Below are 25,452 nucleotides of genomic sequence, written 5' to 3' on the forward strand. Positions count from 1 at the left end.
CCTCGAGCACCACTTACTAAAAGATTTATGTCAGTGTATGTATATATTTGAGCTTCTGTGTAGACATCTGAGCATGTGTGGATTAGAGAAAAACCAAAATGAATTTAAGCTGGTGCACTCAGTTTTTATATTTATAGTCATCAAAGATGTTTGCTGTACAATCATTCAACCCGGGATAAAAGAACAGTTCAAAGAAACCATTAAAAGCCCCAAATTACCACGACATTCAGTCGTTAATGGATGGAAACTTCTCACCACAACTGTAGAAAACACAAACATGGCAGCCCCCCCCCCACCACCACCACACATACACACAACATCGACTGAAAGGTGCCTCATAACCTGAAGTGATGACTCTAGCTGCTTGAGCCGTAGTTTTCATCGTAAAACAGTTCTTCGCACTGATCAGCATGTATAACTCTGTGTAGAAGGAATAGCAAGACACATTCTGTTTACTGCACTTTTAGTTTTCCTCACAAGTTTTTTTGCCGAAAATATTTTATAAAATCAAGTTCTCACAGTATTGTTATGATTTCAGTCAACAGCAGCTCCAGCTACCCTTTCAGAGGTGATTTTGTGCAGCTCTCTGCCCCCGACAGTGTGCCTCAGGCTGTTGTGCCCAACCTTTACCTCCATTTGGCCTCTCCTCTCTAACTCTCCCTCTCTTGTTTTCTGCTCTCTCCTCGGCTGCCGTCTCTGCTCTGATTACTATGTTGTTTGGAAAAGTTGCCTCACGGGAAGTTGCTGTCTCACGTTCCTCCTCCTGCCTTCCACACGGTAATCCTCAGCTGCAGACTGGACTGAGCGTCTTCAGTGGGAGGCAGCAGATAGGTCTCTTTGGGTCTGTCTTTCCCCCAGACTTTTGCATAAGCCTCAGGCATGGAGCTAGCATGTCCCACTAGTTTCCAATCTGGTTGGTGAAAGAAAGAAAAAAAAGCGCTGATCTAACAACAACAACAGCAGCCTGGAGTTTTAAAGAAATATTCAATTATAAACAGGAAACTTTTATTTGAGTTTGAAAATGACAGATCCCAGGATTTAAAACCTCAGCTGAGTCAATAATAAGCATTTCACCTAGCATTAGATGGGGGGTTGAAGGGTAGATAACTTTTCCTCAAATTAGCAAAATAGGTGTAATAAGAAAGCTATTTTCTAAACGATTAGACTAAATAACCACTTACTGGATCTGCGTGGCTTTGGAGGGATTGCCGAGGAATACTAATGATGCAGGAGCTTACCATAGCTTCATATCTAAAGCTGCAAAACGTCCTTTGAAATCTCTGATAGCTATGAAACGACATGCATGCATTTGAAAGATTAACTGCAGGATCGCGCTCACATTTATCCTTCATTCGCTGAAATCATACACAGTCTATATATTTGATGCCGTCACGATTGGTTTGGCCGGCCTGAGGTTAAACGGAGGGGAAAGAGTCAATATTTTACAGCTTGGTGAAGACTTAACGATCACGTAGGTTAATTATGCTGGCAAAACTCGTGACTTTGCCCCTGATTCTGTGCTTGCTTCAGCCCTGGATCGCGCTGGATATAACTCATGAAAATTGCCAGCTAACATTAACCATGTGCAGCCGTGGCACGGCAGGAGAGATATGGCCCCATGATGGGAGATAACTGTGATTTATGCTTCATATCTTTAACCGCGTAACCCACACGTTCTGAATTTAATTGCACATTACATTAATTGCACAACACCATGAGCAGTTTTCCCTGTGTTATTACAATGTAAATATGCCATCTGAAGTTAAAAAGGTGCAATATGTTAGAGTAATGATGTCAGATTAGCACTAACATGACGAAGAGGAGCGCTGTAACGACACAGATTAACAGAGAAACAGATTTATGATTCAATTCTAGCAGCTTTTCGGTGGCAGTTTGAATCCTACGGAATCCAGATGTTTCGGAGAGAGGATAATATCCTAACATCAGCAGAGTAAATAATACCTAACCGTCTCATACTCCCATGTAGCTTCACAACTGTAACCAAGCAACAGCTGGTATGGCAAGCTTTGAACGTCTCCACGTGTTGAAGTGATGTGCACAAGGCTGTGTAAATAAAGAGTTTGGATGGTGGTGTCTGTGTGGATGTCCCTTTTCTTTCCTTCTCCAAAATCGAACTCATAAGCACAAGTGTGAGAAATGAATTAAACACTGTGTTTATCTGTGAACATGTCTGGACAACTAATAGCAGTAACTCTAAAGAGAAACCATCCATCTGGGTGAAAATGTCTTGTTGATGTCAGAGGTCAGAGGTGAATAGTCAGATGGCTCTGAGCTGACAGGAAGGTAAGAGTGTAACCAAGGTATGCAGAAGAGCATCTCTAAATGAGCAAGACATTGAACCTCGATGGACTAAAGCAGCAGAAGACCACATTGGGTGTCATTCCTGTCAGCTAAGAACAGGAAACAGAGGCGATGGGAAAACGGCAAAATTGGAAAAACGTTGCCAGGTCTGATAAATCTCAATTTCTGCTGCAACATTCAAATGGTAGGTTCAGAATTGGGTGTAAACAACATGAAAGCATGGCTCCATCCTGCCTGGTTGTGGTGTTAATGGTTTGGGGGATATTTTCTTGTATTGTTGTTGAACATGCCCATCCCATGTTACAAAGTGTAGATCATCTGAAACTGGTTCTTGAACATGACAAATCTGCAGCAACAGTGTACTGCTATCGCCTTGTTGAATGTATGCATCTCTGAAAAGTTCAGCCCGGTACTAGCAAAATGTACCCAATAAAGTGGCGTGTGAGTATGTTTCTCTATTCGTTTCTTTTTTTAAACACAATTCCACTTCAGTATGCCTTTTGGCTGATGCAAAAAAGACATGCTCTATGGTACACTTTAAACAGTATTGACATATATCCACTTTTCCAGCACACCAGCAGCACATAGAGTAAATAAGGTCTTGGTAGCGTGTCAGCATTAAATCAAAAAGCTCTATCTGCATCCTAATAAGTACACTAAAATGGAAAAACAGCCATTTTAATCTTTAGAGAAAGTAGCTCATTGACATAAAGCTGTCTTCCTGAATTTATATGGGCAGTAAGTGCATATAAGTACAGCAATGAATCTGTATAAGTAGAGCAATTGTTCTTTATTTCAAGAGAGCCTTCTTAATTCATGGAATAATTCTACATTATACCATTTTACACTTGGGGTCCAGATCCTGCTGAGAGTACTTCTGACCAAAATATATGAAACTCTGGTGGAAAACAAACAAAAAACCAAGCACTAGTCAAACCCCAGGCTGTTATATTAAATGGTCATCAATCTTGTGGCTCCATTTCAAAAAGCTGCCTCTCCCTGGTGCGAGGAGATGTGGGCAAAACACCCCGTCAAGGTGACACGCTGCAATTAAACAGCGGCAGTCTGTTGGCGATGAGCTGTCATCGTCGAGCTATGTCACAGGTGTACAGGGCAGCTGTAAGTATAATTGCTACAGGCCTCCGGGATGGAGCTGAACCCTCGTCTCCTGGCGGCGATAGCGGGCTTCAATGGAAGAATGGCTTTAAAGGAGACTTGTAATACACTGACAAATGGTTATACAGCAGTTGCCAAATTAACAGTGACCTCTCCCCCCTTTGCTGTCTGGTGTGGGTGATAATGTGCAAAGTCTTGTCGGGAAGTGTGTTTAATGTTCAAGATAATCTGTCTATTATGTGAGTTCGGTGTTAGGAAGGGAATGAGTATCAATTAAATTTCCTTTTTATGCAGCGAATGGGAAACGTAATTTTTTCGGACAGTCATTCAAGAAGCCAGACCTAATATAGATTTAAAATAAGTAGCTTTATAAGAATATATAACAGGAGATAGTTCAAATACTGTTCATCCGCAGCAGAAGCCCACCTCTCTAAATTACTGTGGTGGAACTCGATGTGCTTACTAATCGAGTCTCAGTGCTCTGAGGAAACTAACAGAGAGAGAGGGGAGAGGGGTAGAAGGAGGATGAGAAAGGAGGGGGAGGATTTTAGTTCATAAACACTGTTTACTTAAAGCACCCCATTGCCTTATTAGTATTAATAGCAGTGACTTCAGAAAGCTCATATTCTGCCATTGGACAGTTTTGTATTATTTATGATTGAAATGAAAGCCTGGGAGTGGAATGAAGGAGCGCTTGCATAGCAAACGATGTTGCCTATGCCAGTTTACATAACCAACACTTGGGTAAACAGTGTATTAAGCGCAGCACGGGGCAAGAGTAAAACGAGAGCAAAATGTTGTATCCACACATTATCCGATTTGAGGCGAGTTTTTGGAGGAAGCAAGGCGAGCACACTGCGGACCTTTTGATGCAGCTGGTCTTCATCTGCAAGTCCTTTTGAGCATGAAAGCGTGGAGCGGTGCAGCATCTCGTCTCCAGTGCAAGTTTCTGTAATGTTCATCTCAAGAAGTCGGGTCAAAATAAGCGCAATGTAACTTGAGAGCTTCCTTGCCTTAATTAAAGACACCATCTGCTAAATTTTATTATTGAAGCTGTTAGCATGTGGATTAGAGCATCTGAAAGCAGCTTTCGTTTTCCGCTCTATTTATAGGCAGCAGGGTGGCGTGTCGAGCAAGGAAACCTATGATCTGGGCTGAGGACTTGAGCTTCCCCACTGAGGGGTATTTGAAAAAGATACAGAATGCCTAATAGGGTTAGCAATCCCTGATTTGGCTGATTTTAAAGATACACAACTCACGACAAGGATAAAAACTTTACAGTGGCGCTTTCCCAAGTAAATATCAAGTAAAAAAAGCCCCCACAACACTTGCTAAACACGTGCACAAACGACCACACCATATATTGAATCAATCTTTATTTATATTAAATTAAAAATATACTTTTGACAGATTCATGTAACAAACATGAGGAACGGTATTTCTATGATATAAAGCTTTGGGTATGGTTTCAAAGTACTGAAAGAGAAAGTCAGCAATGACTGTGTTGGGTAAAGGGACAAGGGGAAAGTATTGAAAGCCAACAGTACGCAAAGAGGAGCAAGCGATGACGCCTTCTCTCCACTATGTCTTCTTTTGAAAGCATGCAAAACAAATTAAATGAAATCAGGGCCTATTGTGAAGGCTGTGCAGAAAAGAGGAGTAAGAGGTTGGACTTGGCTCAGTAATATTTCGAGTTGAAAGTAAGCAGAGAAGGTAACACTGACTCTCAAACACAGTTTATATAGGTTAATTGGGACCACAAGTTTCAGTTTTATGACATTTAGAAAGATGGCATTGAGTTCTCTTGGTTGACTGACATGGTAGGCATTGGAAAAGTAAATCAGATGTGTCTCAGTTTGCGTACTCCCATGCCTATCGTTATTTTGTGAATGACATGCACCGCACTATTCCCAATCTTGCTCAGGACCTATTCACACAGGCTTAGAGACCAGCTGGCAATAATCTGATAATGACCGGTTGCTAGGGAAAAATGTTCATCGCCCAACTGGTTGATGAGTGGTTGCTGGATGTTGCGAGCAGTGACTGTGAAATTGATTGCTAAAACCTCCACTTACTTAGAGTGGGGTTACCCTAACAGCAAGTGAACACCATGGCAAAAGAGTGTATATTCCACAAACAGTATCCAAATGGCTGCTGGAGGTTGCTGGCGGTTGCTAGTATGACATTGGTTGCCAACAGGTATACAGAGTTGTAACCAAAAATCTACTTATGATTGTTTTAGCCACTGTTAGACTGCCACAGTTTCCAGTTTGCATGGAAGCGCCCAACTTGTCTGAAAATGCTTGCAAACTACTTGTTAAGCTGTAGTGAAAGTGTGGCACAATTGGCAAATATTCACCTTTATTGTAAAAGTTGCACCTTTTGAAATGTCTTAGTTCCAATGATAAGGCACTGCTTTTATTTTGAAGGTGAATGTTCTCCGTTTCCAGTTACGGAGAGCATAGCTGAAAAGTGGCTGCTTTCATGCAAACTACAGACAAAAGCAACAATATGCAAGCAAACAAAACAATCACAAGGAGGCTGTTTGATGCAGCACCCCATTTGTGACAGACAGCAATCTCCCCCACCACTTATCTTTCCTTAGTGATCAGCTATTGCAAGGAGAATGGTGGACCCGTCGCACAGCCTGTCTGACTTAGGCCTTAAGTAGCGGAAACTAAGGCATTAACAGCTTATTTTCAAATTAGAGTCAGATATTGAGCTAATACTAGCTAGCTAGTTGTTTTTGTGTTGTTGGCATGTTGTCTGCGATCTGTGCAGTATTGTCTGGTAAGAAAATCGCTATTTTCTGTGACTGACGTCATTAATTTGCATAATTGGAGCTAATGTTTTATGTGTAAGATATCGTGGAAGAGACCAGAGGTCCTAAATCAACAATTTCTTTTGATAAATTCACTCCAACCCTGCGCCATCTAAAAGTGATCGAAATAGGCACTGGTGGAGTTACTTTGTGTGTGTGTGTGTGTGTGTTTATAAGTAGTTTTCCTTGTGATCCACAAAACAGCATAAGAGTAAAAGAGCTACCCGCTGCTTGTTCTAGCTAGCGACAAAGTCGCTAAGTTGGCAACGCCAGCAGATGTTTAGCGACCTGGGATTGCTATTTCACGGATTATGGCACCGACTGATATTTATGCATGTTAAACTTAAATCTGTAATGACAGAGAAGTGTTATACATGGTAAGAAGCTAATTTTGTCATATGTTTATAAAATGCTGCAGCTAGCACAACAATCCTTGTTAATGCTAGCTATCTGGAAAGCTAAAAGCAAGAGATATTTCAATCTGGGACTGATGTTACTGTGTTTACATGTGTAAAAGTTTGACCATTACTTCAGAAGAATTTAGTATTACATTTAGTAAGTAACTTGACAAATGTAAACATGAACAAAATGTGCCAGCTAGCATGACAGGAAAAATTTCTGGCACAACTTCACCTACTTCCAAGGTGCATGGAGAGGACGAAAGAATTTACAATGCAGGAACTCCAGCAACACTTGAGGGAAGATGAATAACTTTAATAATTGACCAACCCATTTCGGCTTGTGGCCTTCATCAGGGTCCAGCTAGCATGACAGCCATGGTCAAATGCTCCAATAGTCCAGCCTCTTGTCGTGCCTGATTTCAGACAACACTACACTATCAAGCTAATATGCTACTATTATGGAAGTATTCAAAGTGAGACACCACCCATTGTTATTTGTGTAGTGTTTAACAGTGTTCACTTAAACTGAAACGTTACATGTGAACAGCCACAAAGGTCTGAAGCAGGGCCACTGAACAGATTTTCACATGAGAAGGGAACAACAAGCACTTTTAAAATGAAATCCCCATTAGTCAAAAGGGTACACTTACATAAAGCAAATATGTACGGCTTTTTTTGTACAAGTCGATATAAGCAGGAGAAAAAAGCAGTAGGAGAGAAGACCAATATAAATTCAAAGCATCGCCTCCTTATTTACAAATTCACCAAGTCGGCCATTTCAGTGCTTTATAAAAATATTATTCACATTTGTTGTTGAAGTGTGTTAGATAAATCTGGGAGGAAATCCCAAAGATTCTGTACAGTTATACTGATACAATGATTTGAATACAGAAAATGAATGACTTTCTTTTATGAGGGACAATGGTATAGTGGTTTATACATTCGCCTAACAAGCGAAAGATTCCTGGTTTGATTTCGGGTAGGAGACACAAATCCCTTCAGGGCTGTATTAGGAAGGGCATCCGGCGTAAAAATCTACCAAACCGAATATGTGGAGCTACCCACTGTGGCAACCCCTTGTGAATAAGGGAGTAGCTAAGAGTAGCTTTTTCTTCTTTTGTGCAATTAAAATGTCAAGAAACCAAAAAATGTAGCTATAACAAACATGTCGAACAATGTACAGTAGCCAACACCATAGTGGGAAAAAAAAGTTACATCTTTGATACTAAGGATAAAACTAAATATTAAAGAGACACTGTAGGGAGGGGGTGGGGGTATACTACACTCACACACAAAAATTCCCATGAAACATCCCAGAAATAAGGATTCCCAGTTTGTGCTACTAAACTCGATAAAAAATATCTGGTTAATTTTTTCCACACTGGACAGAAATTTGAATATAATGTTGTCATAAATGAGATACAAAGGTGGAGGGCAGTAAAACACTCACTTTGGGAACCATGCAATGAAATATTTACTATACAATAGACTTTGTTGAAGCCTGTATGGTGTTTGAGGATAAAATATTGAAGGATTAGGTTCAGGACATGGCTACATGCCTTTGCACCTTGGCTTTGAGGAGGCAGTAAAAAAAAAAGAAGAACTAAACCCCAAAAATTATATAAAAAGGATCAGCCTAACCAGCAGTGTTTCCTCCTGGCATGCTTTTGAACTGCCACAAACACAAGCCTGTTAAGGACTGAGACAAATAGCAGCAGGTAACACCAAGGCAAAATTAGTTTGAAACAAGACACAAGATATTAGTCTTCAGAGAGGAAAAAAAATGCTTCCAAATGGACGTGACACATTTTGGTACTCTAAAAGGATAACCAAGGCCTTAGGATGGGAAAAAACACGACTTGACAAAAGGGGAACTTCAGGTGCTTTTTCCTACCTTTCTGTCAACAAACAAGTCAATGACTCAGATCAAAAATGGGAGAGTGGGGATGCCTCAGATTCTCTTAAGTGCTCTTGAGAACATTTGAAACCATTCGTATCATCAGTCCTTCAATCTGTTCTTGATTCAAACACACATTTTGCCTGGGTCTGCAGTGTAATTTAGGGCAAAACAGGCATAAACCAAGGCGTGTGTTTTTCTTTCTACCACCATCATATTTTTGTTCCTTTTTCTTGAAACCCAGATTTGGCAGTCGCTTCCACCGCTCAGTATAAACAAGCTCAAACGCGCCATAAATATTTCACATTGATATTAAATGCTGTCTCTATTTCACTGAATTAGAGCTCGAAAAAGGACTACAAAATACTCCTTCATCAATTAATCATGACACCATCAAAGCACTACTATAAATACTGTTTGAAGAAACGAAAAAACATGGAAACAAGGACATTCTTGAAGCTGGTCAAGTACCATGTAAAATGTGTTTTCCTTATGACCTCTTGGCCCCAGTTCCTTCCTTGTACTTTTGCTAAAGCTATTGCTTTCTGAAGTGGTAAACGGCTGGATAAACAAGTTGAATATTTCAGTAACGAAGAGTGGAAATCCTTTCTTTATACCCGCGACTTTGATCAAAGTGCTCCATGGGGAGGATAAACACATACAGCGTTACATGTGCATAGACTGAGACAAGCACACTTTCACACACTTTTAAATACACAAAATAAATAACCTACGCAAGAACACAGCTTAGGCAGGGCTGGGCTCTGGCAGAGTAGAATGATGAAAGGTTGTTGAAACTATGACAAAGCAATATTTATGCTCCACAAATAATGAAAAATACCATTGTTGTTAAAGGTTCAAGAACTACAAGTTTTTCTTCATATTCATTGAACTAAATAAAGGAGATATTGCAAAAGGACCTCTGAGAGAAACCAACATTACACAAGTTTTATCTTGAACTTCTAAGTTTGGCAAGCGTTGCAGTGTTTTCCCCTACCCACAGGTGTTGTGTATGGCTTGGTGGAAGAAATAATGGCTGTAATACAGTGCTTTCAGCAGCATTGACTGGCAGGTTGCCTACACAGGCATCAGTAGTCAGGGTTAGAACTATTTTCTTGAGATTTCTTGAGAGTGATGATATCACTCTGGGCTAAGAACAGATGTGAAGCCTTTATAGATTAGAGGCTCCATTAAACAGTGGCAAGACTAATTAATTTAAAACTCAGTGGTGCTGAAAGTGCAAATTACATCAAACAAAACAAGAAATGACTTTCTTAGGTATGTTAAAAATTGGCACAGTTATTAATACTGGTAACAGTAGTTGACTTTCTGGCGATTCACCAAGAAACTAATGAAAACTAAACTAACTTAATATTGGAAAACATAACATTATAGTTTTAACTGAAAAAATGTCACTGGGGTATAGTACTCATTTCTTTTACCAGTTACCCTGTGCTGCATTAAAGAAAATACATGTATTCAAAACAGAGCTTGCTTTATGAACTTGGTTTGGCCAGTTGTGGTCATAGGTTAACATACACTCATCATGGGCATGATGAGTGTATGTTAAATACACTCATCATGTGTGTATACTATACAATCATTTCACCGTGGAAAAAAGAGAGTTTCAAAGAATTCATTAGAAGCCCAAAATGACCATGATATTTGTGATGAGTGGATATAAACTTCTGACCACAACTGCATACATGGAGCAAAGGCCAAGTTCAGCCAGGCGACAAAGTCAAGCTCCACCACAGTCCCAGCGGATAAGCTAATGTCTCAGCTTGTACCCTTCTACACATCCTTATGACAGTTTTTTGGAAGCAGCTTGCCAACCCCACATCCAGCTAACGCTTCCTTTTCACATTTGTTGTTATTTCTGCTCTGTGAAATCTTAAACTTCATTTAGACTTCTGTGGGAAATCTACATCCCAACTAACTATGTCATTGGAAAATCCTTGTATCCTTACACTGAGGTCTTCCCCACCATCAAGTCGTTGTGGTATGCATTGGCCCGACATGTAGGTAGATTTCTAGGGAAGCACACGACAGGTTACTTAGAAGGTTGCGGCATAGGGTTAAAATGGGGTCTGGTTATGGTATAAGTTACGACGTAGAGCTGATGCAGAAGTATAGTTTACATGAAAAGAGTCTCCCTGCTTTGTGCTTTCTACATTAGCGCAGAATAGAACCATACCTCCAAACAAAAATTACTAAAACAACAGTCTTATGACTATAGTTGTCCTGGTTGAAATATAAATAAAATATACACTTCAAGCTACTGTCAAGTTTTCTGTATTTAGCCACAATCTATGGCCACATATTGGTTGGCAAGATCAGAGATCCATGTTGCCACAAGGTGTAGTTACAATTCTATGGAGGTGCATGTCAGGCTTAAGCTAGCTTTAATGCTAAAGAATAAATTTAGCTTTAAAACATCTGACTTGTTTGAAAGCATCATTTTTTCTTGCTCTTTAAAATATATTTTCTAGTAGACAAGGTTAGCTTATCGACTTCTGCCTTGTGAACAATTTGGGTAGTAACCACTGACACCTGTAGTAGCCAAAATGAAATTAGCTACCAATTAACAGTCTAATGAGAATATGGGTGGGGTCTGGAAAAACATGATTCTGAAAAAAAAGGGAAAAACATCTAGATCAGATGTGGTCACAAGTAGTCTAGAGTTGTACTTTTTCTCGGTCCAAGCAATCGAGAATATAACAAACACCATGACCGAGACAAGCACCATTTCCAGTTAATAAAATGATAAATCCTCACATTCTTAATTTTGATCAACTCAAAGAAAGTAGCGTTAGCTAAGGACACCATAAATATATAAAACCCTTCCAGAGATTTGGTGCCATTTGGTGCAGTTAGGGCCTTTTAATGAGCTTTTGATTTGAGCTTGGTTTGTTTATACTTGACATAGGAAAAAAAGCCTTGATAGAGTCAATCGTTGGTTAGTACTGAAGATCTTTAGCTTTCGACTCCATTAACACTGACTTTTACCACATTCCCCACCCCCAGTGGGGTCATCTCTAGCTTGCTAAAATATGAACATACACGCACACACTAATCCCAATCACACTGACACAAAGACAGATAGACACATATAAAGTAGTCTGTTTAACTGTGCTCTGCTGGTGCTGTCTTGTTCCTTCCTTGAGGTCTTCATTAGTCAGTTTGTATAAACTTTCATGAACTTTTCCTCCCCTTTCTGTAGTTTTTTTTCTCACCATTTCACCATTTTGAGTTCAGCTGCTTTACAGTTGAGTACTCTACAGCTCATAGCAGGTTTTCTCATCCGAGTTAGCTTCACGATCTGAATGGGAAAACCAGTGTATAAAAATCTTTTCAGCACTGAAACCGGTGATTATAAAAGTGTTTACAGTGTGGTTTCCCTTTTACCATTTGCCCTGGGAAAGCTGTTTTAGTCAGCTTCTCCAAACAGACAGCAGCCAAGCAAAACCAACAGAACAGCAGTTGCCCTGCAGATTCTCGGGCAATTTAAAAAGTCCATGGTTGAACTACAAATGTGAAAGAAAAGATCACTGTAGTTTTGTCCATCACAGTATCACAGTTACAGTAGAAGGATGAGATGAGATTCACATATTTCATATAAAAGAACACACGGTGGGTATAATCCTATAGGCAAAAACACTGAATATGATTGATGAGTGCTCCGTCTTTTGCTGCCCACTCTATATTGTCTTTTCTTCCTCCATATTTTGCTTTTGTTGCCTGGCTACCTCACTCTAAGGTCATTCAGAAAGCCAGACATCTTGACATCTAACAGACTGTATTTGTTCTATGTGATTGCTTGTTTCAGAAACCCTTTGCAGAATACTGTTCCTCCTCAGAACTTTATAATAGAAAGCAAAAAGACCAGTAAAACTTCTTGTTCCTCTCACAAATCTGAAACCCAAGTGGCTGGCAGTGAGTTCAGGTACCCCCAGATAGAGTCCGTCCACTGATGTGTGATAATTAAGCATCTGTTCTTTACTGAAAACTACCATAACCTTGACATTCTGAATGACATGGAGCACAGTCTCTATCTACAGAACAGAGATGGACGAGATTGTCTATAGTGACAGTTCAGGGGTCTGAGTTGCTTCTGCTTGGTTCGGTCCACCTCCTCCAGATGTTGCTACAATCTACAGCAGATGGCCCGTTATCTGGGCAGGGCTGAGAGCAGCTTTGGTTGGGGCTACTCTCTCTTTGTGTAGGACCGTGGAACTGGAGAGGATGTTGGGCTGGTTGGAGGCTAGAGGAAGATTGGGGAACGTTTGTTAAATGGAATAATCTAGACCACAGTGTTTCGTTGCCGGTAAGGTGGAGGTGGCAAGATGGTTCCAGATTTCAGGGAAAACTCAGACATGTATTCAGGGTTTTCAGCTACTGCCGGCCGTATGTGTCCATTCTGCTTATAGAAGAGCTTGGCGTTGGTGGAACCTCCCTGGGCACCATCTGAGGCTGCCTGGTTAGATGATTTGGGAGGCAAGCTGTGCTGCCAGTATTCTGGATTGTCAAAGGTCACCTTTAGCTTCTTCCCGCTGGCTTTACCTGATGTCTGCCCTCCATGCTTCAGCAAACTGGCAGGGTGTGTGGTGGCGTAGCTCTGGTAGGCTGGCAGGCTGCCATGCCCGATGGTGGCTGAAGTGGACAGGGCACCCGACTGGCTCACCTGAGCTTGAGCAGTAGTTCCTATTTGGCTCTGAGCAACAGAGCCGCCACCTGGATTGCCAGGTTGCCCTGCAGGTTTGACGGTGTGGTGGGCATGGAGGATGTGAGTCGGTGGACCATGGTGGCAAGGAATGCCAGATGGAGATGGTTGGGCTGTGGGGAGAGGGTAGTGGGGCAGGCTAGTCTGGATGGTAAGCGGAAGATGGGAGCCTGAGGTTGTGGCTGAGATAGAAGAAGGAGGCTGAGTGGGTAGGGGCAGACCATTTCTCCTCAGGGCTTCCAGGCCCAACTCAGCGGGGGTATGGAAGGTGTTGAGGTAGAGGGGCTCATTGATGTACTCGTCCTCTCCTTTGGGCTGACTGTTGGGTGTGCTGTGGTAGCCTGGGTTATCCAGGGCGTGGATCTCGCCGTTTTTACGTCGTGTGACAAACGGGTTCTCTTCGATGGGATTCAGATATTCTGTACCACAGAAAATGAATGAGAAGGAGAGTGAATTCGAAGAAGAGGGAAAACAGTTCAGACAGCAATAACAAAAAATTTGGAGAAATTAAATCAAGAGGTGAGAAAACAAAGGAAATAGAGAATGAAATAGAGTAAAAGAAAGAGATCACTCGCTAATGAGGAGAGAAGATGGAGATGATAATGGCGATAATGGCAGGCACTCAGGACAAGATGGGCATCTTGCCAGCAGTTCTTTGGCACTGGAAACTCCATCTGCTGGGGTTGAAAATGCCAACAAATGACCCCTCTTCACTGCTTCCAAGCGCTATAATAGTGGGGTGAGAAACCTATTGATTTTGCCCACTTTTCCGCTCCTTGACATTGCATCAGATGCATTTTGCTGCAGGCTTTGTTATATTTTGAGCTGCTCAAAAAAAAAAAAAATCAAAGACGGCAGTGCAAGAGCAGGGCTGATGGACTGAATTATGATCAAAGGCAAAACATGACTCTGTAGTAGTAGCTGACATACACCGCCGTCGAAGGAAACTCAGTAGGAATTTTAATCAATGGAATGAGATGAAATGAACAGGAAAAATGACAGGCCGACTATCGTACAAAAGATCGTATTTACTCTGTGAATGAGCAAAGAGATGACAGGACAGAGAGAAAGGTGCACATATATTATGTACTTGTTTATAATTTTAATTATGTTTCTGTTTGTGGAGCTGCACAGATGATTGTAGCATAATCAATCTTTAACTTCCACTGCACTGTTTTGCTTTGTAGATTAGTAAGAAAGGATTTTAATTAGGTAAGGTTATTTTAAAGTTTAATATTATCTACTCTGTGCTGTGGATTAAATACAGCTCCTAAAATGCATTTATGCATCATTACTACTAAATGCCCTGCAGGACTGCAGAATTCCTACCTGAACTTATTTTTAGCTTCTTTAGAGCAATTCTGCTTCTAATGTGTACTCTGGAAAATTAAACTGGATTAATTATCTTCTTAATGATTCAAGTGGCCACAACAGTCTCATAAGGCTTTACTATGAGTACCTGAGGAGCTCTTGTCCTTCATTGGCGTCATGTATCCGTCCTCATCAGTGTCCCCTCTCAGTGCTCTCTCCCCCAGAAAGATGGTTGGGTCAGCACTGTACCTCTGACCCCCACTGTCTTCCCCTCCAGCCTGGCTCAGGCTCTTCTTATGGAGGCTTCCATTACAACGCTGCTCCTCCAGGACTGGGCTCGGGCCACCTGTGGCATCCTGGTTCACACAAGCTTGTGCGCCTGCCAAGGGTCCTTCTGCAGGATTTAGACCACCATCTCGATAGCCAAACTGATTCTGCGGTAAAGAGAGGCAGGGATCGGGGTTAAGATAAGAAAAACTGAGCATAGCATGAGTTCAGGAGGGGCCGTGAAGTTCAAGTCGGAACAAATAAGCTCATGACACAGCTGATTCTCTGCTAAAGAAGTGCAAGTAAGGCCATTTTGCTCTGCTTGATTGTTAAATCATGAATTATCAGTGATTAACCACATGTTTTTGTAAAGTTACATTCAATTTCAAAAGCCACACCCAAGCCTGATTACTACCAGACCTGTTGAATCAAAAAAATCACTTAAAAAGAACCTTCACCAAAGTGAAGTAGGCCTAAGTATCTCAAATATCAACTCATCATGCTAAGATTTAACAAACTGACATCTATCTGTCTTGAAATTGTTATACAAACCATTTCTCAGGCTTTGGTGAACCATGGTGAGAGCCATTATTAGGGGTGGGTATAAAAAAAAATCAATTTTCTGTTTCAAATTGATTTTAGTTTGAATAATGTGATATCGATTCATTAAATTCTGAATCAATTTTTAAATGTGAATGTATTTTGCCAGAAATGCCAGAATCTCAGCTCAGGCTCACGGAACTATTTCAAAAAACGCCAATGAGTTAAAACACTAAACAATTAAAAAGCAGGTGAACGGATTCCACAGAAAGACGTTAACACCTCTGTAACTTTGCTCTGCTTCACTTCAGCAGCATCAGGTAATACGTTCATACGTTGATTCATGGCTTGCTTCAGTTTTTGTTCTACTGCAGAATATTTTTAATCTGCTATAAAAAGCCAGGGCAGGAAAATCTCCTTCATGTTTTTCTGCGTTTCACCCTCAGTTACTTTGACACAAAGGCATCTGCTGTGGTGCTTACACCTCTGATGAAGTCTCAAGTTTCAGCTTTGTTTTTATACATAGACATAAAAAATATGGATGTGTACTGATAAATGATCAGAATTAAAATATTTCTTACTGTCTGAGTCAAAATTGAATCGAATCGAATCAGGACCTTGTGAATCGGAATTGAATCGGTTATAGAACCTTCCCAGGAGTGAATGGCCTACCAAAAGTGGACTGAACAAGATCGAAAGAACTGCAGGCCTCACTTGCATCAGTTAAAGTCAAATTTCATGATTCAACAATAAGACAGAGACTGGGAGAAAATGGCATCTATGGGAGAGTTCAAGGAGAAAACCACTGCTAACCAAAACAACCCAAAATCTCACATTTACCAGAAAACATCTTGATGATGCCCAAACATTTTGGAAAATATTCTTTGGACTGATGAAACAAACGCTGAACTTTGTGGAAGGTTTGAGTTCCACTACATCTGCATAAAACTAACACAGCACTTCATAAAAAGAACATCATACCATACAACGTTAGTGGCAGTTTGCTGCTTCAGTTCAATTACTTGCTGTAATTGATGGAACCATGAATTCTGCTCTCTGCCAGAAATTCTGATTAAGATACTTTCTGATATAACTTAGCTGTAAATATCTTTGGTCTGCGGTACTCTGGGTACTGTCTAACTCTTTGATGATATAATATCTATGGCAAATAAGCTAATAACAACAAAGTTTAAGCCAGCGTACACAACTTTTGTTCCACCTGCGGCAAAGCAGTGAGGCTTTAACCCATGCTGCTGCCTTTTGAAGTAAAATTCTCAGACAAAGTTCTGCTGGTGTAGTCATCAGCCACCAGGGACTGTGAGGGGCAGCCAGGCAAAGCTATGATACAAACACCTGAACCTTAAAAAAAAAAAAGGCCCACCAGAATATACAAAACATGACAAATGAAGCAAAGGGCTTCTTGCGGTGCTGTGTTGGCTTGCCGCGGGCTATTTAATCCAGGCCAACTCCTCTGCACTCTTGCCAGCTGCTAGCGCTACAGCAGCAATTACGGGAAGCAGATCTACAAAACACAACAGAAAAGAAGGAAATGTCCCGGGGTTATATTCGTCCACCTACTCCTACGGTCTTCCCTCCACTGCAATCAACATCCTCCTCCTCCAAACTTCTCTGTTCATCCCTTCTTCAAAGCAAGTCATTATCGGCTCGTCTTTTCAAGTGCGAGCGAGTGAGAGCAAATCAGCACAGATAAGATAACCGTCTGTATCGGACTGCGTCTGAGGCGGCACAACCTGAATAACTAACTTCCTTCGGCAAAGTCAGCTCACTGATGGATTTATACACCCTTCCCTGCTTGGGCACGCGGCAGCTTCTGATTGTAAAATTAAAAGATCTTCAATTGGCGATCTGGTTGTTGACCTTAAACAAGCAGGACTCTGACTCGATTATCATGTGTGTTTTTTTTGGCGTATGTGCGCGGCTGTCAGGGAACAAAGAGCCACTGGCAAATGGATAGGTCGTGGGGCTAAAGTTGTAAAAGATGCGGAGCCATGGGCTGTCCAGCAGCACATGGTGCATGCTGCAAAGCAAGCAGCCCAGCCTGCGCTCATTGTCTATTTGTAAACGACTCCAGCATTTTAAGATAGCGGCTTGTTATTTGCCTATGGCGCTCTGAGTAATGAAACCTGGGGCCTGGGGAGCTACTGCATAAAGAGTCCAGGTTTAAGCCACACACACTGTGATGGAAATGATGGAGGTAGGTTATTAGTAGAGGGAAATCATCAGTGTATTGCAGGTTCTTAACCACCTTGAGCATTTATATAGGACAGTAAAAGAGAAGAGGCACGTACACAAAATTAAAGATGTTTTTTGCTGGAGATCATCTATGACGCTTAACAACTTTGGAGCGTTTGGCACACAAATGCTTCCAAAATGCAGTATAACACAGTGTTCGTTAGTGGTCTTACCCTGTTGGGGTCAACACGAGGCCTGGTCGTGCACGACTGAGTGGCCATGTTGAAACCTCGAGGCACCAGATACTCCTCGGCATCCATCAAGTCATCAAGGTCCTCTTCGTCCAGCAGGCTCTGGAAGAACTTGCTGTCACTGGGACTGGGAAGCTTCATGCGGTCGTCTCCCTGAGTTATACACGTGTAACAGGTTTAGTTGCCGAGCACCAAATTAATTCCAGCAGCATACAGATTGCAGCGAGAGATGCATCAGATAATACTTTTGTGTCCGCACGATATGGAAATGTTTGCAGAGAAAAGAAACAAAGGAAAGTTATTATCAAAGGACACACCTGAATCACCAGATATCGCTGTGGGTCACGGGCCATTCTGCAGAACTCGGCGGCCAGCTCCTTGAACTTCGGCCTGCTGTCTGCATCAATCATCCAGCCTGGGGAAGAGAAAGAGGGCAAAGGAAGAATACCATGGAGTTAGAAAAAGAAGCAGAGAAATATACAGAGGGAAGTTTATTAATTGCCTACAATTCCTTAACCTTTATCCCAGCTGTCTCCTTTTTCTTTGCTCATTTCTCAGGACTACTCTCGAGCCTCTTACTGCATTTGCAGCTTCCTGTCAGCCCTGTGTATTACTCTAAGAGGGGGATAGTTACTAAAGAAATAGGAACAACAAATCAGGAACAGTCTGAGAGTTAATGAGTTGTTCTTTAGTACTTCCCTAATAACTCTTGACCCAGGGCTATTAAATACTTAAGATCCAGCTGCTAAACACACTATTAGTGAATCATTATGTAATGATTAGCTCATAATCATCCGTAAATCCGGAAAGGTCCATTTTTTTTCATATGTAGAGTTCATTCTCGATAAACTCTACATCAAACACAGCAGAACAAAACACTAATTGCTTCTTTATTGCTGCTTAGTCATTCTTTTTTATTACCTCAAGTAATTAAGTATATTACTCAGCAGTTACTCAGTAGTTACAAAGTAGTTGCTCATAACTTCAGAACTACTTTACCTGCCGTTTCTTTATCTGTCAGTTGATGTATCATTATAGTTCCTCAGCAGTTTCTCTTTGCTTTGTCATCCTTACCAGTCATTCCTGTACACTCCATTGTAAACACATACTTGCTCAGTAGTTACTCAGTAATTAATCAGTAGTTATGTAGCCGTTCATCATGACTTTAGGACTACGTCGCTATTACATTGCCCTTCTTCTTCTTTTGGCTGGTCCATTTATGGGTAGCAACAGCAGATAATCTGCCCCCATCTTACCCTACCTTTATCAGCCTCTTCTGAAACACCAACCCTCTGCATGACCTCCTTCGCTACATCCGCCTTTGCTACATACATATTCTACACCCTTTGTCCAATAAAAACTATGTCAGTCTCGCCTCTCTAACGTTATCTCTGAACCCTGAGCTGTCCTTCTGTTGTACTCATTTATAATCGCAACCATTCTGGTCCCTCCCAGTAAAAATCTTAGCATTTTCCACTCTTCCACCGCTCTGACTCCTGTCTTTTTGTTAGTGCTACCCTCTCCTGTATGATTTATCATTAGAGGTCCTCAATACTTTCTCAATGCTTCGGGATAACTTCTTTACCCCCAGTGTAAAAGCATATTTACTCAGTAGTTCCTGTTTCCCACTTTTGAATCTCTTATTGCAAAGTGTTACTCAAACAAAAATAATATTTGACAAACAGCTGGCATATCACAGAATACACCCAGGGGTGCAGTGATGTGTCTCTAAATACCAGAGGACACTGATGATGCATGAGCATGGCAGGGTTGCGACTGGTTTCTAAGGTAACCACGGTGGTTTTCATACATTAGCCTGAACACATGATCAAATGCTAGACAGACTTTATGAATAGATCATAAATCTCCATCTCAGCCTGCCTGACCATCTTCATCAGCTGCTGCTCTCCCTAGACGTGTCCTCTTCCCTCTGTTCCATTACTTTCCTACAGGATGGTTGCCCTCTCTCTCCCCAGTTATTCTTTTTAATTTGGTAGAATAAAATTATACTGACATCCATGCAATAATATTAATAACCAACTGTCAGGGTATGAGTGTCTTTCATTGTGTTGTTTGAATGCAACCGGCATCTACCGACAGCGATTAGGGTGGAATGTTTCCTTCCGTGTTATTCAGTGCACGACTTGATATTGTGAATCAATCAAAAACGCTTTAAACATCAATATGAGAGCTGTGAGTATTTAATTTGTCTTTATTAGCTCTCTTGCATGAAATACCATTTAATAATAATAATTGAATTTCAGCTAGATCGCACTAAATGTGAATATTCTGTTTCTTCAGTTGGATAAAAACAAAAAAGTGTCATTTTGGTGCAATCCAACAGCTCCATGAATACCCTTCAGTAAGAAATGGTAAAAAGGGACATTTCCAGCTATCACTTTATACTGGATAATGTATAAAACTTTTATCTGTGCGCAGTTTATCTAAGAGAAAGCACTCAATGAAAGCTGTGTCACTGTGTACCTTCAACCTTCATTTATTTCAGGAATGCTGAATGAGCAACAGTGCCGTTCATTTTGACTAAATTCTATACATTTTCAGTGCCAACTGCTTTGCTCAAGGGCAACTCAGAGGTTGTAATAAAAAAAACTTTTTTTTATTTTACTTTGTAAACCACATTTCTCTCCTTTAGGCTACTGCTGCAGTAAACACAGCAAACCCCTGAAGGTAAAATGCCAGGTGGTGTCTTAGCTCGGATTAGATCGTAAGCAAAGAGAGCTGCTGATTTCATTGTCGACATCTCCATTACACACTCTGCAGCACCGACGGCTAAAGTGGGTTGTCTCCAGCAGTCCAATAGGGGGTTTATTGTATGTTATTATTTCTTTTTTGATGTATTTGCATTACAAAAACTTGCATATACCTTGCTATACTCTAACAGCATTTATCAAATTAAAAATCTGCAGTCTTATGTGCATTTCTTGCATTCTGGGCACCACTTTTAATCTAGCTCCTCTTAAATAAAGCCTGACCCTTTCTGCTGTCACTTCGCCTGTTTGACTTTGTTCAAATTTCCACTTGTAACACCCCACGCAGGCACATTACCTAAATGAGGTGCAATTACTCCAGCAATCAAACTCTATTTCATTTTTATTGGGGTGGCGCAGAAGCGGCGGGGCACGCAGTGTGACGGCCCATGAGATCACAAACAAACGGCTCGCAGTCAACATGCAATTAGAATTAATGCGGCCGATTGCTGAGCTTGCTTCCGGCTTCTGACTGGGCAGCGTGACTCTCTTGCTACTTGGACTCTGTGCCTGACCTGTTTGGGTTATTTTTGATCATGATGCTCACCGGACGTCACCCATCTCATTAGTAGCTGTGCTGTTTTTGCTAATGTAATTGGTGGGTAAAAAATAGTCAGTTTCTGAAGATTTTAAACCTGCTGGGATGAAAAGCAGTAATATAACAGTGAGTCATAAAAAGGTAATGCCAAAAAACAAGAAGACAAGGAGACCTGCCCTGATTAAGTGTGGGATCACATAAAGTCAGAATCACTTATTCTATGATTTTTCCTCTATGGTGTTAAAACAGCCACTCACTAATGTAAACTAAGAGAACAAGGGTGAAATATGGTGAGTGGGATAAGTGGAAAGAGAATTGTGTCAGCTGCACAATGACTACAGGTGACAAACACACCATGCACAACCAGTGAATATGGGGAATAAAAAAGTGCTTGTTGTTACTACAAATCACTGAATTTAAAAGATAGTTCTACAGCATCTGGTCACTACATTGGTGAAATATGACAGTATTGCTTTAACTGTTCAGGAATCACAGCTCTTTTTATACATAGTTCATCATTTTCTGAGGTTCAAAAGTAATCAGACATGCAATCTTAAATATAGGGACTGTTTTTAATATGTGAATGAAAATCTGTTGCAGTCAGTGGCTGCATGAAGTCTAGATTCCATGGATATCAGCAAATCCTGTTTCCTCCCTTGAGATGCTCTGCCAGGCCTTTACTGCAGCCTTCAGCTGCTGCTTGTTTGTGGGTCTCTCTGCCTTCAGGTTTGCATTTAATAACTGAGAAGTATGCTCTTTTGGGTTATGATCAGGTCACTGACTTGGCCATTGTGGAATATCCCATTTCTTTGCCTTGAGAAACTATTGTTTACCTCAGCTGTCAATATGCCAAGTGAGAAGTGTCCACATCTATTTACTCTGGAGGAGGCTGTAAAACTTTGAAAAAGTCAGCGAAGCTTACTTTGACAGTGATACTGAGGTGAGTTGTTGAGGATATCCTAAACTTTTCCATCACTAAGTGCTGCTGTTTTTGCCGCTGTTAGCAGGAGTTAGCCTCTGTTAGCTGGTGTTTGTCAAACTTTCTTTGAAGTGGATCTAACATTGTTGGACTCTGATACTTAGCAAATAGACTCATTCGATGTGAGGATGTGAGAGGGTCAAAAGTCTAATCTGCTGACAATAAGTATCTGTGACAATATCAGGGATAAATAATAATGTTTTCATGTGCTAGAGCCCTGATGTCAGCGCAGGAAACAAGGTTCGTGGTGAGGAGGAAGAAGATGAGGTGGAGATGACGAGGAGAGAGCAGTGGTGGTGCAGCAGAAACACAATATTAGAAAGCATTGATAAAAATACAAATGTACAAATGTTACACGATTATATATAATTTGAAAGAGCTATTTGTGATCTTTAAATTAAAAGTAAAATTATAAGGTGGGTCTCTAATTTGTCATGTAATTATGAGGGAACAGCGCTTTCCTGACCACGAAACTGCTTGTCAGTCAGTTGTCCAGTTACTTATGGGCAGGGATGGGCAGTAACGGGTTAAAAGTAGTGTGCTACTGTAATCCGATTACTTTTTCAAGTAACAAGTAAAGTAAGGGATTACTATGTGGAAAAATCGCCTTTCTACAGCGTAAAAATTAAACTTCAAATCTGAGCAAGCACCTAGCACGCTGCCACGGGAATGTGAAATTCACAGAGAAACCCCCCACTGACATAACCGCTGCGGCAACGGGCCAACCTCCGACTGCTCCATTCCTGCTAAACAGGTGAAAATAGATTTAAGAGCGACAGGACCGCTGAATCTTTGACTGTATTTACTTTTTGCTGTGTTTTACTTGTATCTATTTGAAAGAGTGAGTGTAAACCCCCAAAATTATTTTATTTTACATGCTAGAATATGCAGAAAATAGGTTTAAATTTTAAACAGTTTTACTTGATGCAATGTGCATAACCCAAAAAGATTAAAACTGACAAAACAAGTTTTGAAAAGAGACTTTTTCATTTGATTCCATTTTATATGATGGATTATGAAAAAAATAGAATTAGGCTGAAAGGTCTATTGCTTTATAACGTATTCAGGTTGTGTATCATGTTCTTAAAAAGTAACTAAGTAGTAAAGTAACTAATTACTTTTGAAAATAAGTAATCAGTAAAGTAATGGGATTACTTTCTTGGAAAAGTGATCAGTAATTAGTAACTAATTACTATTTTCAAGTAAATTGACCAACACTGGTTATGGAACTTGTGAGACTGTGTATAAAAAAGAATGTAATTCCTAAACAGTTAAAGCAACACTTTTGTTTAACCCTGTGAACTGTAGCTTACATTCAGCAGTTCGATCACATGTTGATGGTGTACAGAGGCAAAACTAAAGAAGTGTAACTGACAAAGGGTACTCACACTACATCTGACTTCAAACTCATCAGCTTTGAAAGCATTCTCCCTTTACTTTTAGCATTCAGCGTCTGTGGTGTACTGTGTATCAGACATCTACCCTAATAAATCAGGTGTACATAAGCATTTTTGCTGCTTGTTAAGCTGAATGAACCTCTCTGACCTCAGCATTTACAACATTATTGTCCAGACACGTCCAGACAAATTAGCATAGCACATAAAAATTACATTTCTCCACCAGGAGGAAAGAGAGAATAAGTTGGCATTATTAGGCTAAATGGCTGCAGGGCTTTCATGGTTTGCTTCTGTGCTGTCAAAAGCCATTGGCAACTATTAGATATTATGACATTTCAGTTGGATTAACATTTTTGTCATGGGAATATGTTTTGATATCAAGCTCTAAGCTGGATCACATTATTCTCTTTCAACACATTTGCCATTTTAAGCTCTTTGCAGAGTGAATTACAATGAGTGGAACAGTAGACTAAGCTTAAATTCACTGCGTTACAAGCAGCCATAAGAATGTATTCAGCTACAATACTGGTACAAAAGATTAAATAATTAAAAATAACTGAGAATCACAAGTAAAGAGGGAAAACAAGAAAGTCAGCGGGGAGGAGTGGAAGTGAGGTCATTTTTGGGGGATTTTCAGACAACAGAAGACTGAGTGACAGAAAAGTCACTCCGACATACTTGAGTTCAGACAGGGCGTCGTGAATACCAGACTGGTGCGTGGATGGACAGCCAACTAGCCAATGGCTGGCACAGCTCAGAGCATGGTTTGGCATACAAGTCTGGATAGTTTCCTGGAAATATGGGAGGGAGGGTCCCTCCACAGCCATGGACACCAGCAACAGGGTACTGAATTCAGCCAGGGGAACGATTGCAAGATGGGAAAGACATGGGAGAATTTGGGGAGGATGGGAGAAGGCGGATTTTTGGATGAGTTGTACTGGCTTGAGGGAGCGTTTGGGGAGATGTGGTTGTCCAGATGGAGGATGACACCAACAAGGATGTGGGCATAATCCCCAGTGAGGGCTGGGCTGTATGCTGCAGACCATAAACCAGCATCTCATCACAGTTTCATGACAACACAGCTCATCTACTTTCCTTCTCTCCATATACCAGCTTTTCTTCTAGCCTTGAAATGAAGCCCCAGAGCCCAACTAACATCTCACCAGATGAATATTAAACATCTGAGCCTTATTATTAAACTACAACTCATGCGTGACACTTTAAGCCGACTTACAGTAGTGAATAAACATGGCATAAAAATAAATTTGATCATGTTCTCCACGAGACGTGCTTTATTGGAGTGCTACTCTGTGACATTGTTTCATGCTGCTATCTGTTGCTTAGACAACAGATATTTGAATGACTGCTATAAGGAATTTGCTAAAACTTATCTACTAATATATAATATGGATCTAGAGTTTTTTAATACCAAGCAGCAAACTTTGGGGCCGAGGCAGTAGTTCCTCTGATGACTACTCGAGGAAGGCTCCAAAAACAGGACAGAGCCCATTGACTTTAGAGCAGAAATAAACAGGTTTACATGCTGGTACAAAAATGCATTTGGTCTCTAAAGCTCCCTTCATTTCATTTATAACATCTTTATGGTAGGTGCCATTTCATATAACTCAGCCATTTCTATTAAGGTTTAAAAATCTGCTTTTTGTAGAGGTGAGACTACTTTGATTGTGGATGATCTTGTTTGGCATTCATTAGCATTAAGACATACTCTAAGACATACTCCAAAGAGTTGGTTAATTTACTCCAGTAGTACAGTTTGATGTCTGTTTTCAGCCTGACAAAATTTGCACATTATTCAGTATCACACAATGTGTAAAATATGCTGTTGGCCAAGTTAGCTAGCTTACTAGCTAGATACGCTAAAAATACCAAAAGCTTCAAAACGGTAGTCATATTAGAGTAAAAATAAG

At 40.7% G+C, this 25,452-nt stretch overlaps 1 protein-coding gene across 1 annotated transcript in view; it reads right to left on the reverse strand.

Moving 5' to 3' along the window:
• Positions 1–838: 838 nt before the first annotated feature.
• The window catches only part of si:ch73-383l1.1 (receptor tyrosine-protein kinase erbB-4), a 354,070-nt gene continuing 329,456 nt past the window's right edge, over positions 839–25,452 (reverse strand). The window contains exons 24-30 of the mRNA XM_039607089.1: positions 18,160–18,257; positions 17,825–17,995; positions 14,740–15,025; positions 11,966–13,699; positions 11,794–11,879; positions 10,528–10,590; positions 839–910 (exon numbers count right to left, since the gene is read on the reverse strand). Of these exons, the coding sequence (XP_039463023.1) occupies positions 12,861–13,699; positions 14,740–15,025; positions 17,825–17,995; positions 18,160–18,257 (1,394 nt within the window). The 3' untranslated portion in view covers positions 839–910; positions 10,528–10,590; positions 11,794–11,879; positions 11,966–12,860. The remainder of the gene's footprint in view (positions 911–10,527; positions 10,591–11,793; positions 11,880–11,965; positions 13,700–14,739; positions 15,026–17,824; positions 17,996–18,159; positions 18,258–25,452) is intronic.

This window comes from Oreochromis aureus, linkage group 23 (assembly GCF_013358895.1).
Source record: "Oreochromis aureus strain Israel breed Guangdong linkage group 23, ZZ_aureus, whole genome shotgun sequence".
Classification (NCBI taxonomy): Eukaryota; Metazoa; Chordata; class Actinopteri; order Cichliformes; family Cichlidae; genus Oreochromis; species Oreochromis aureus.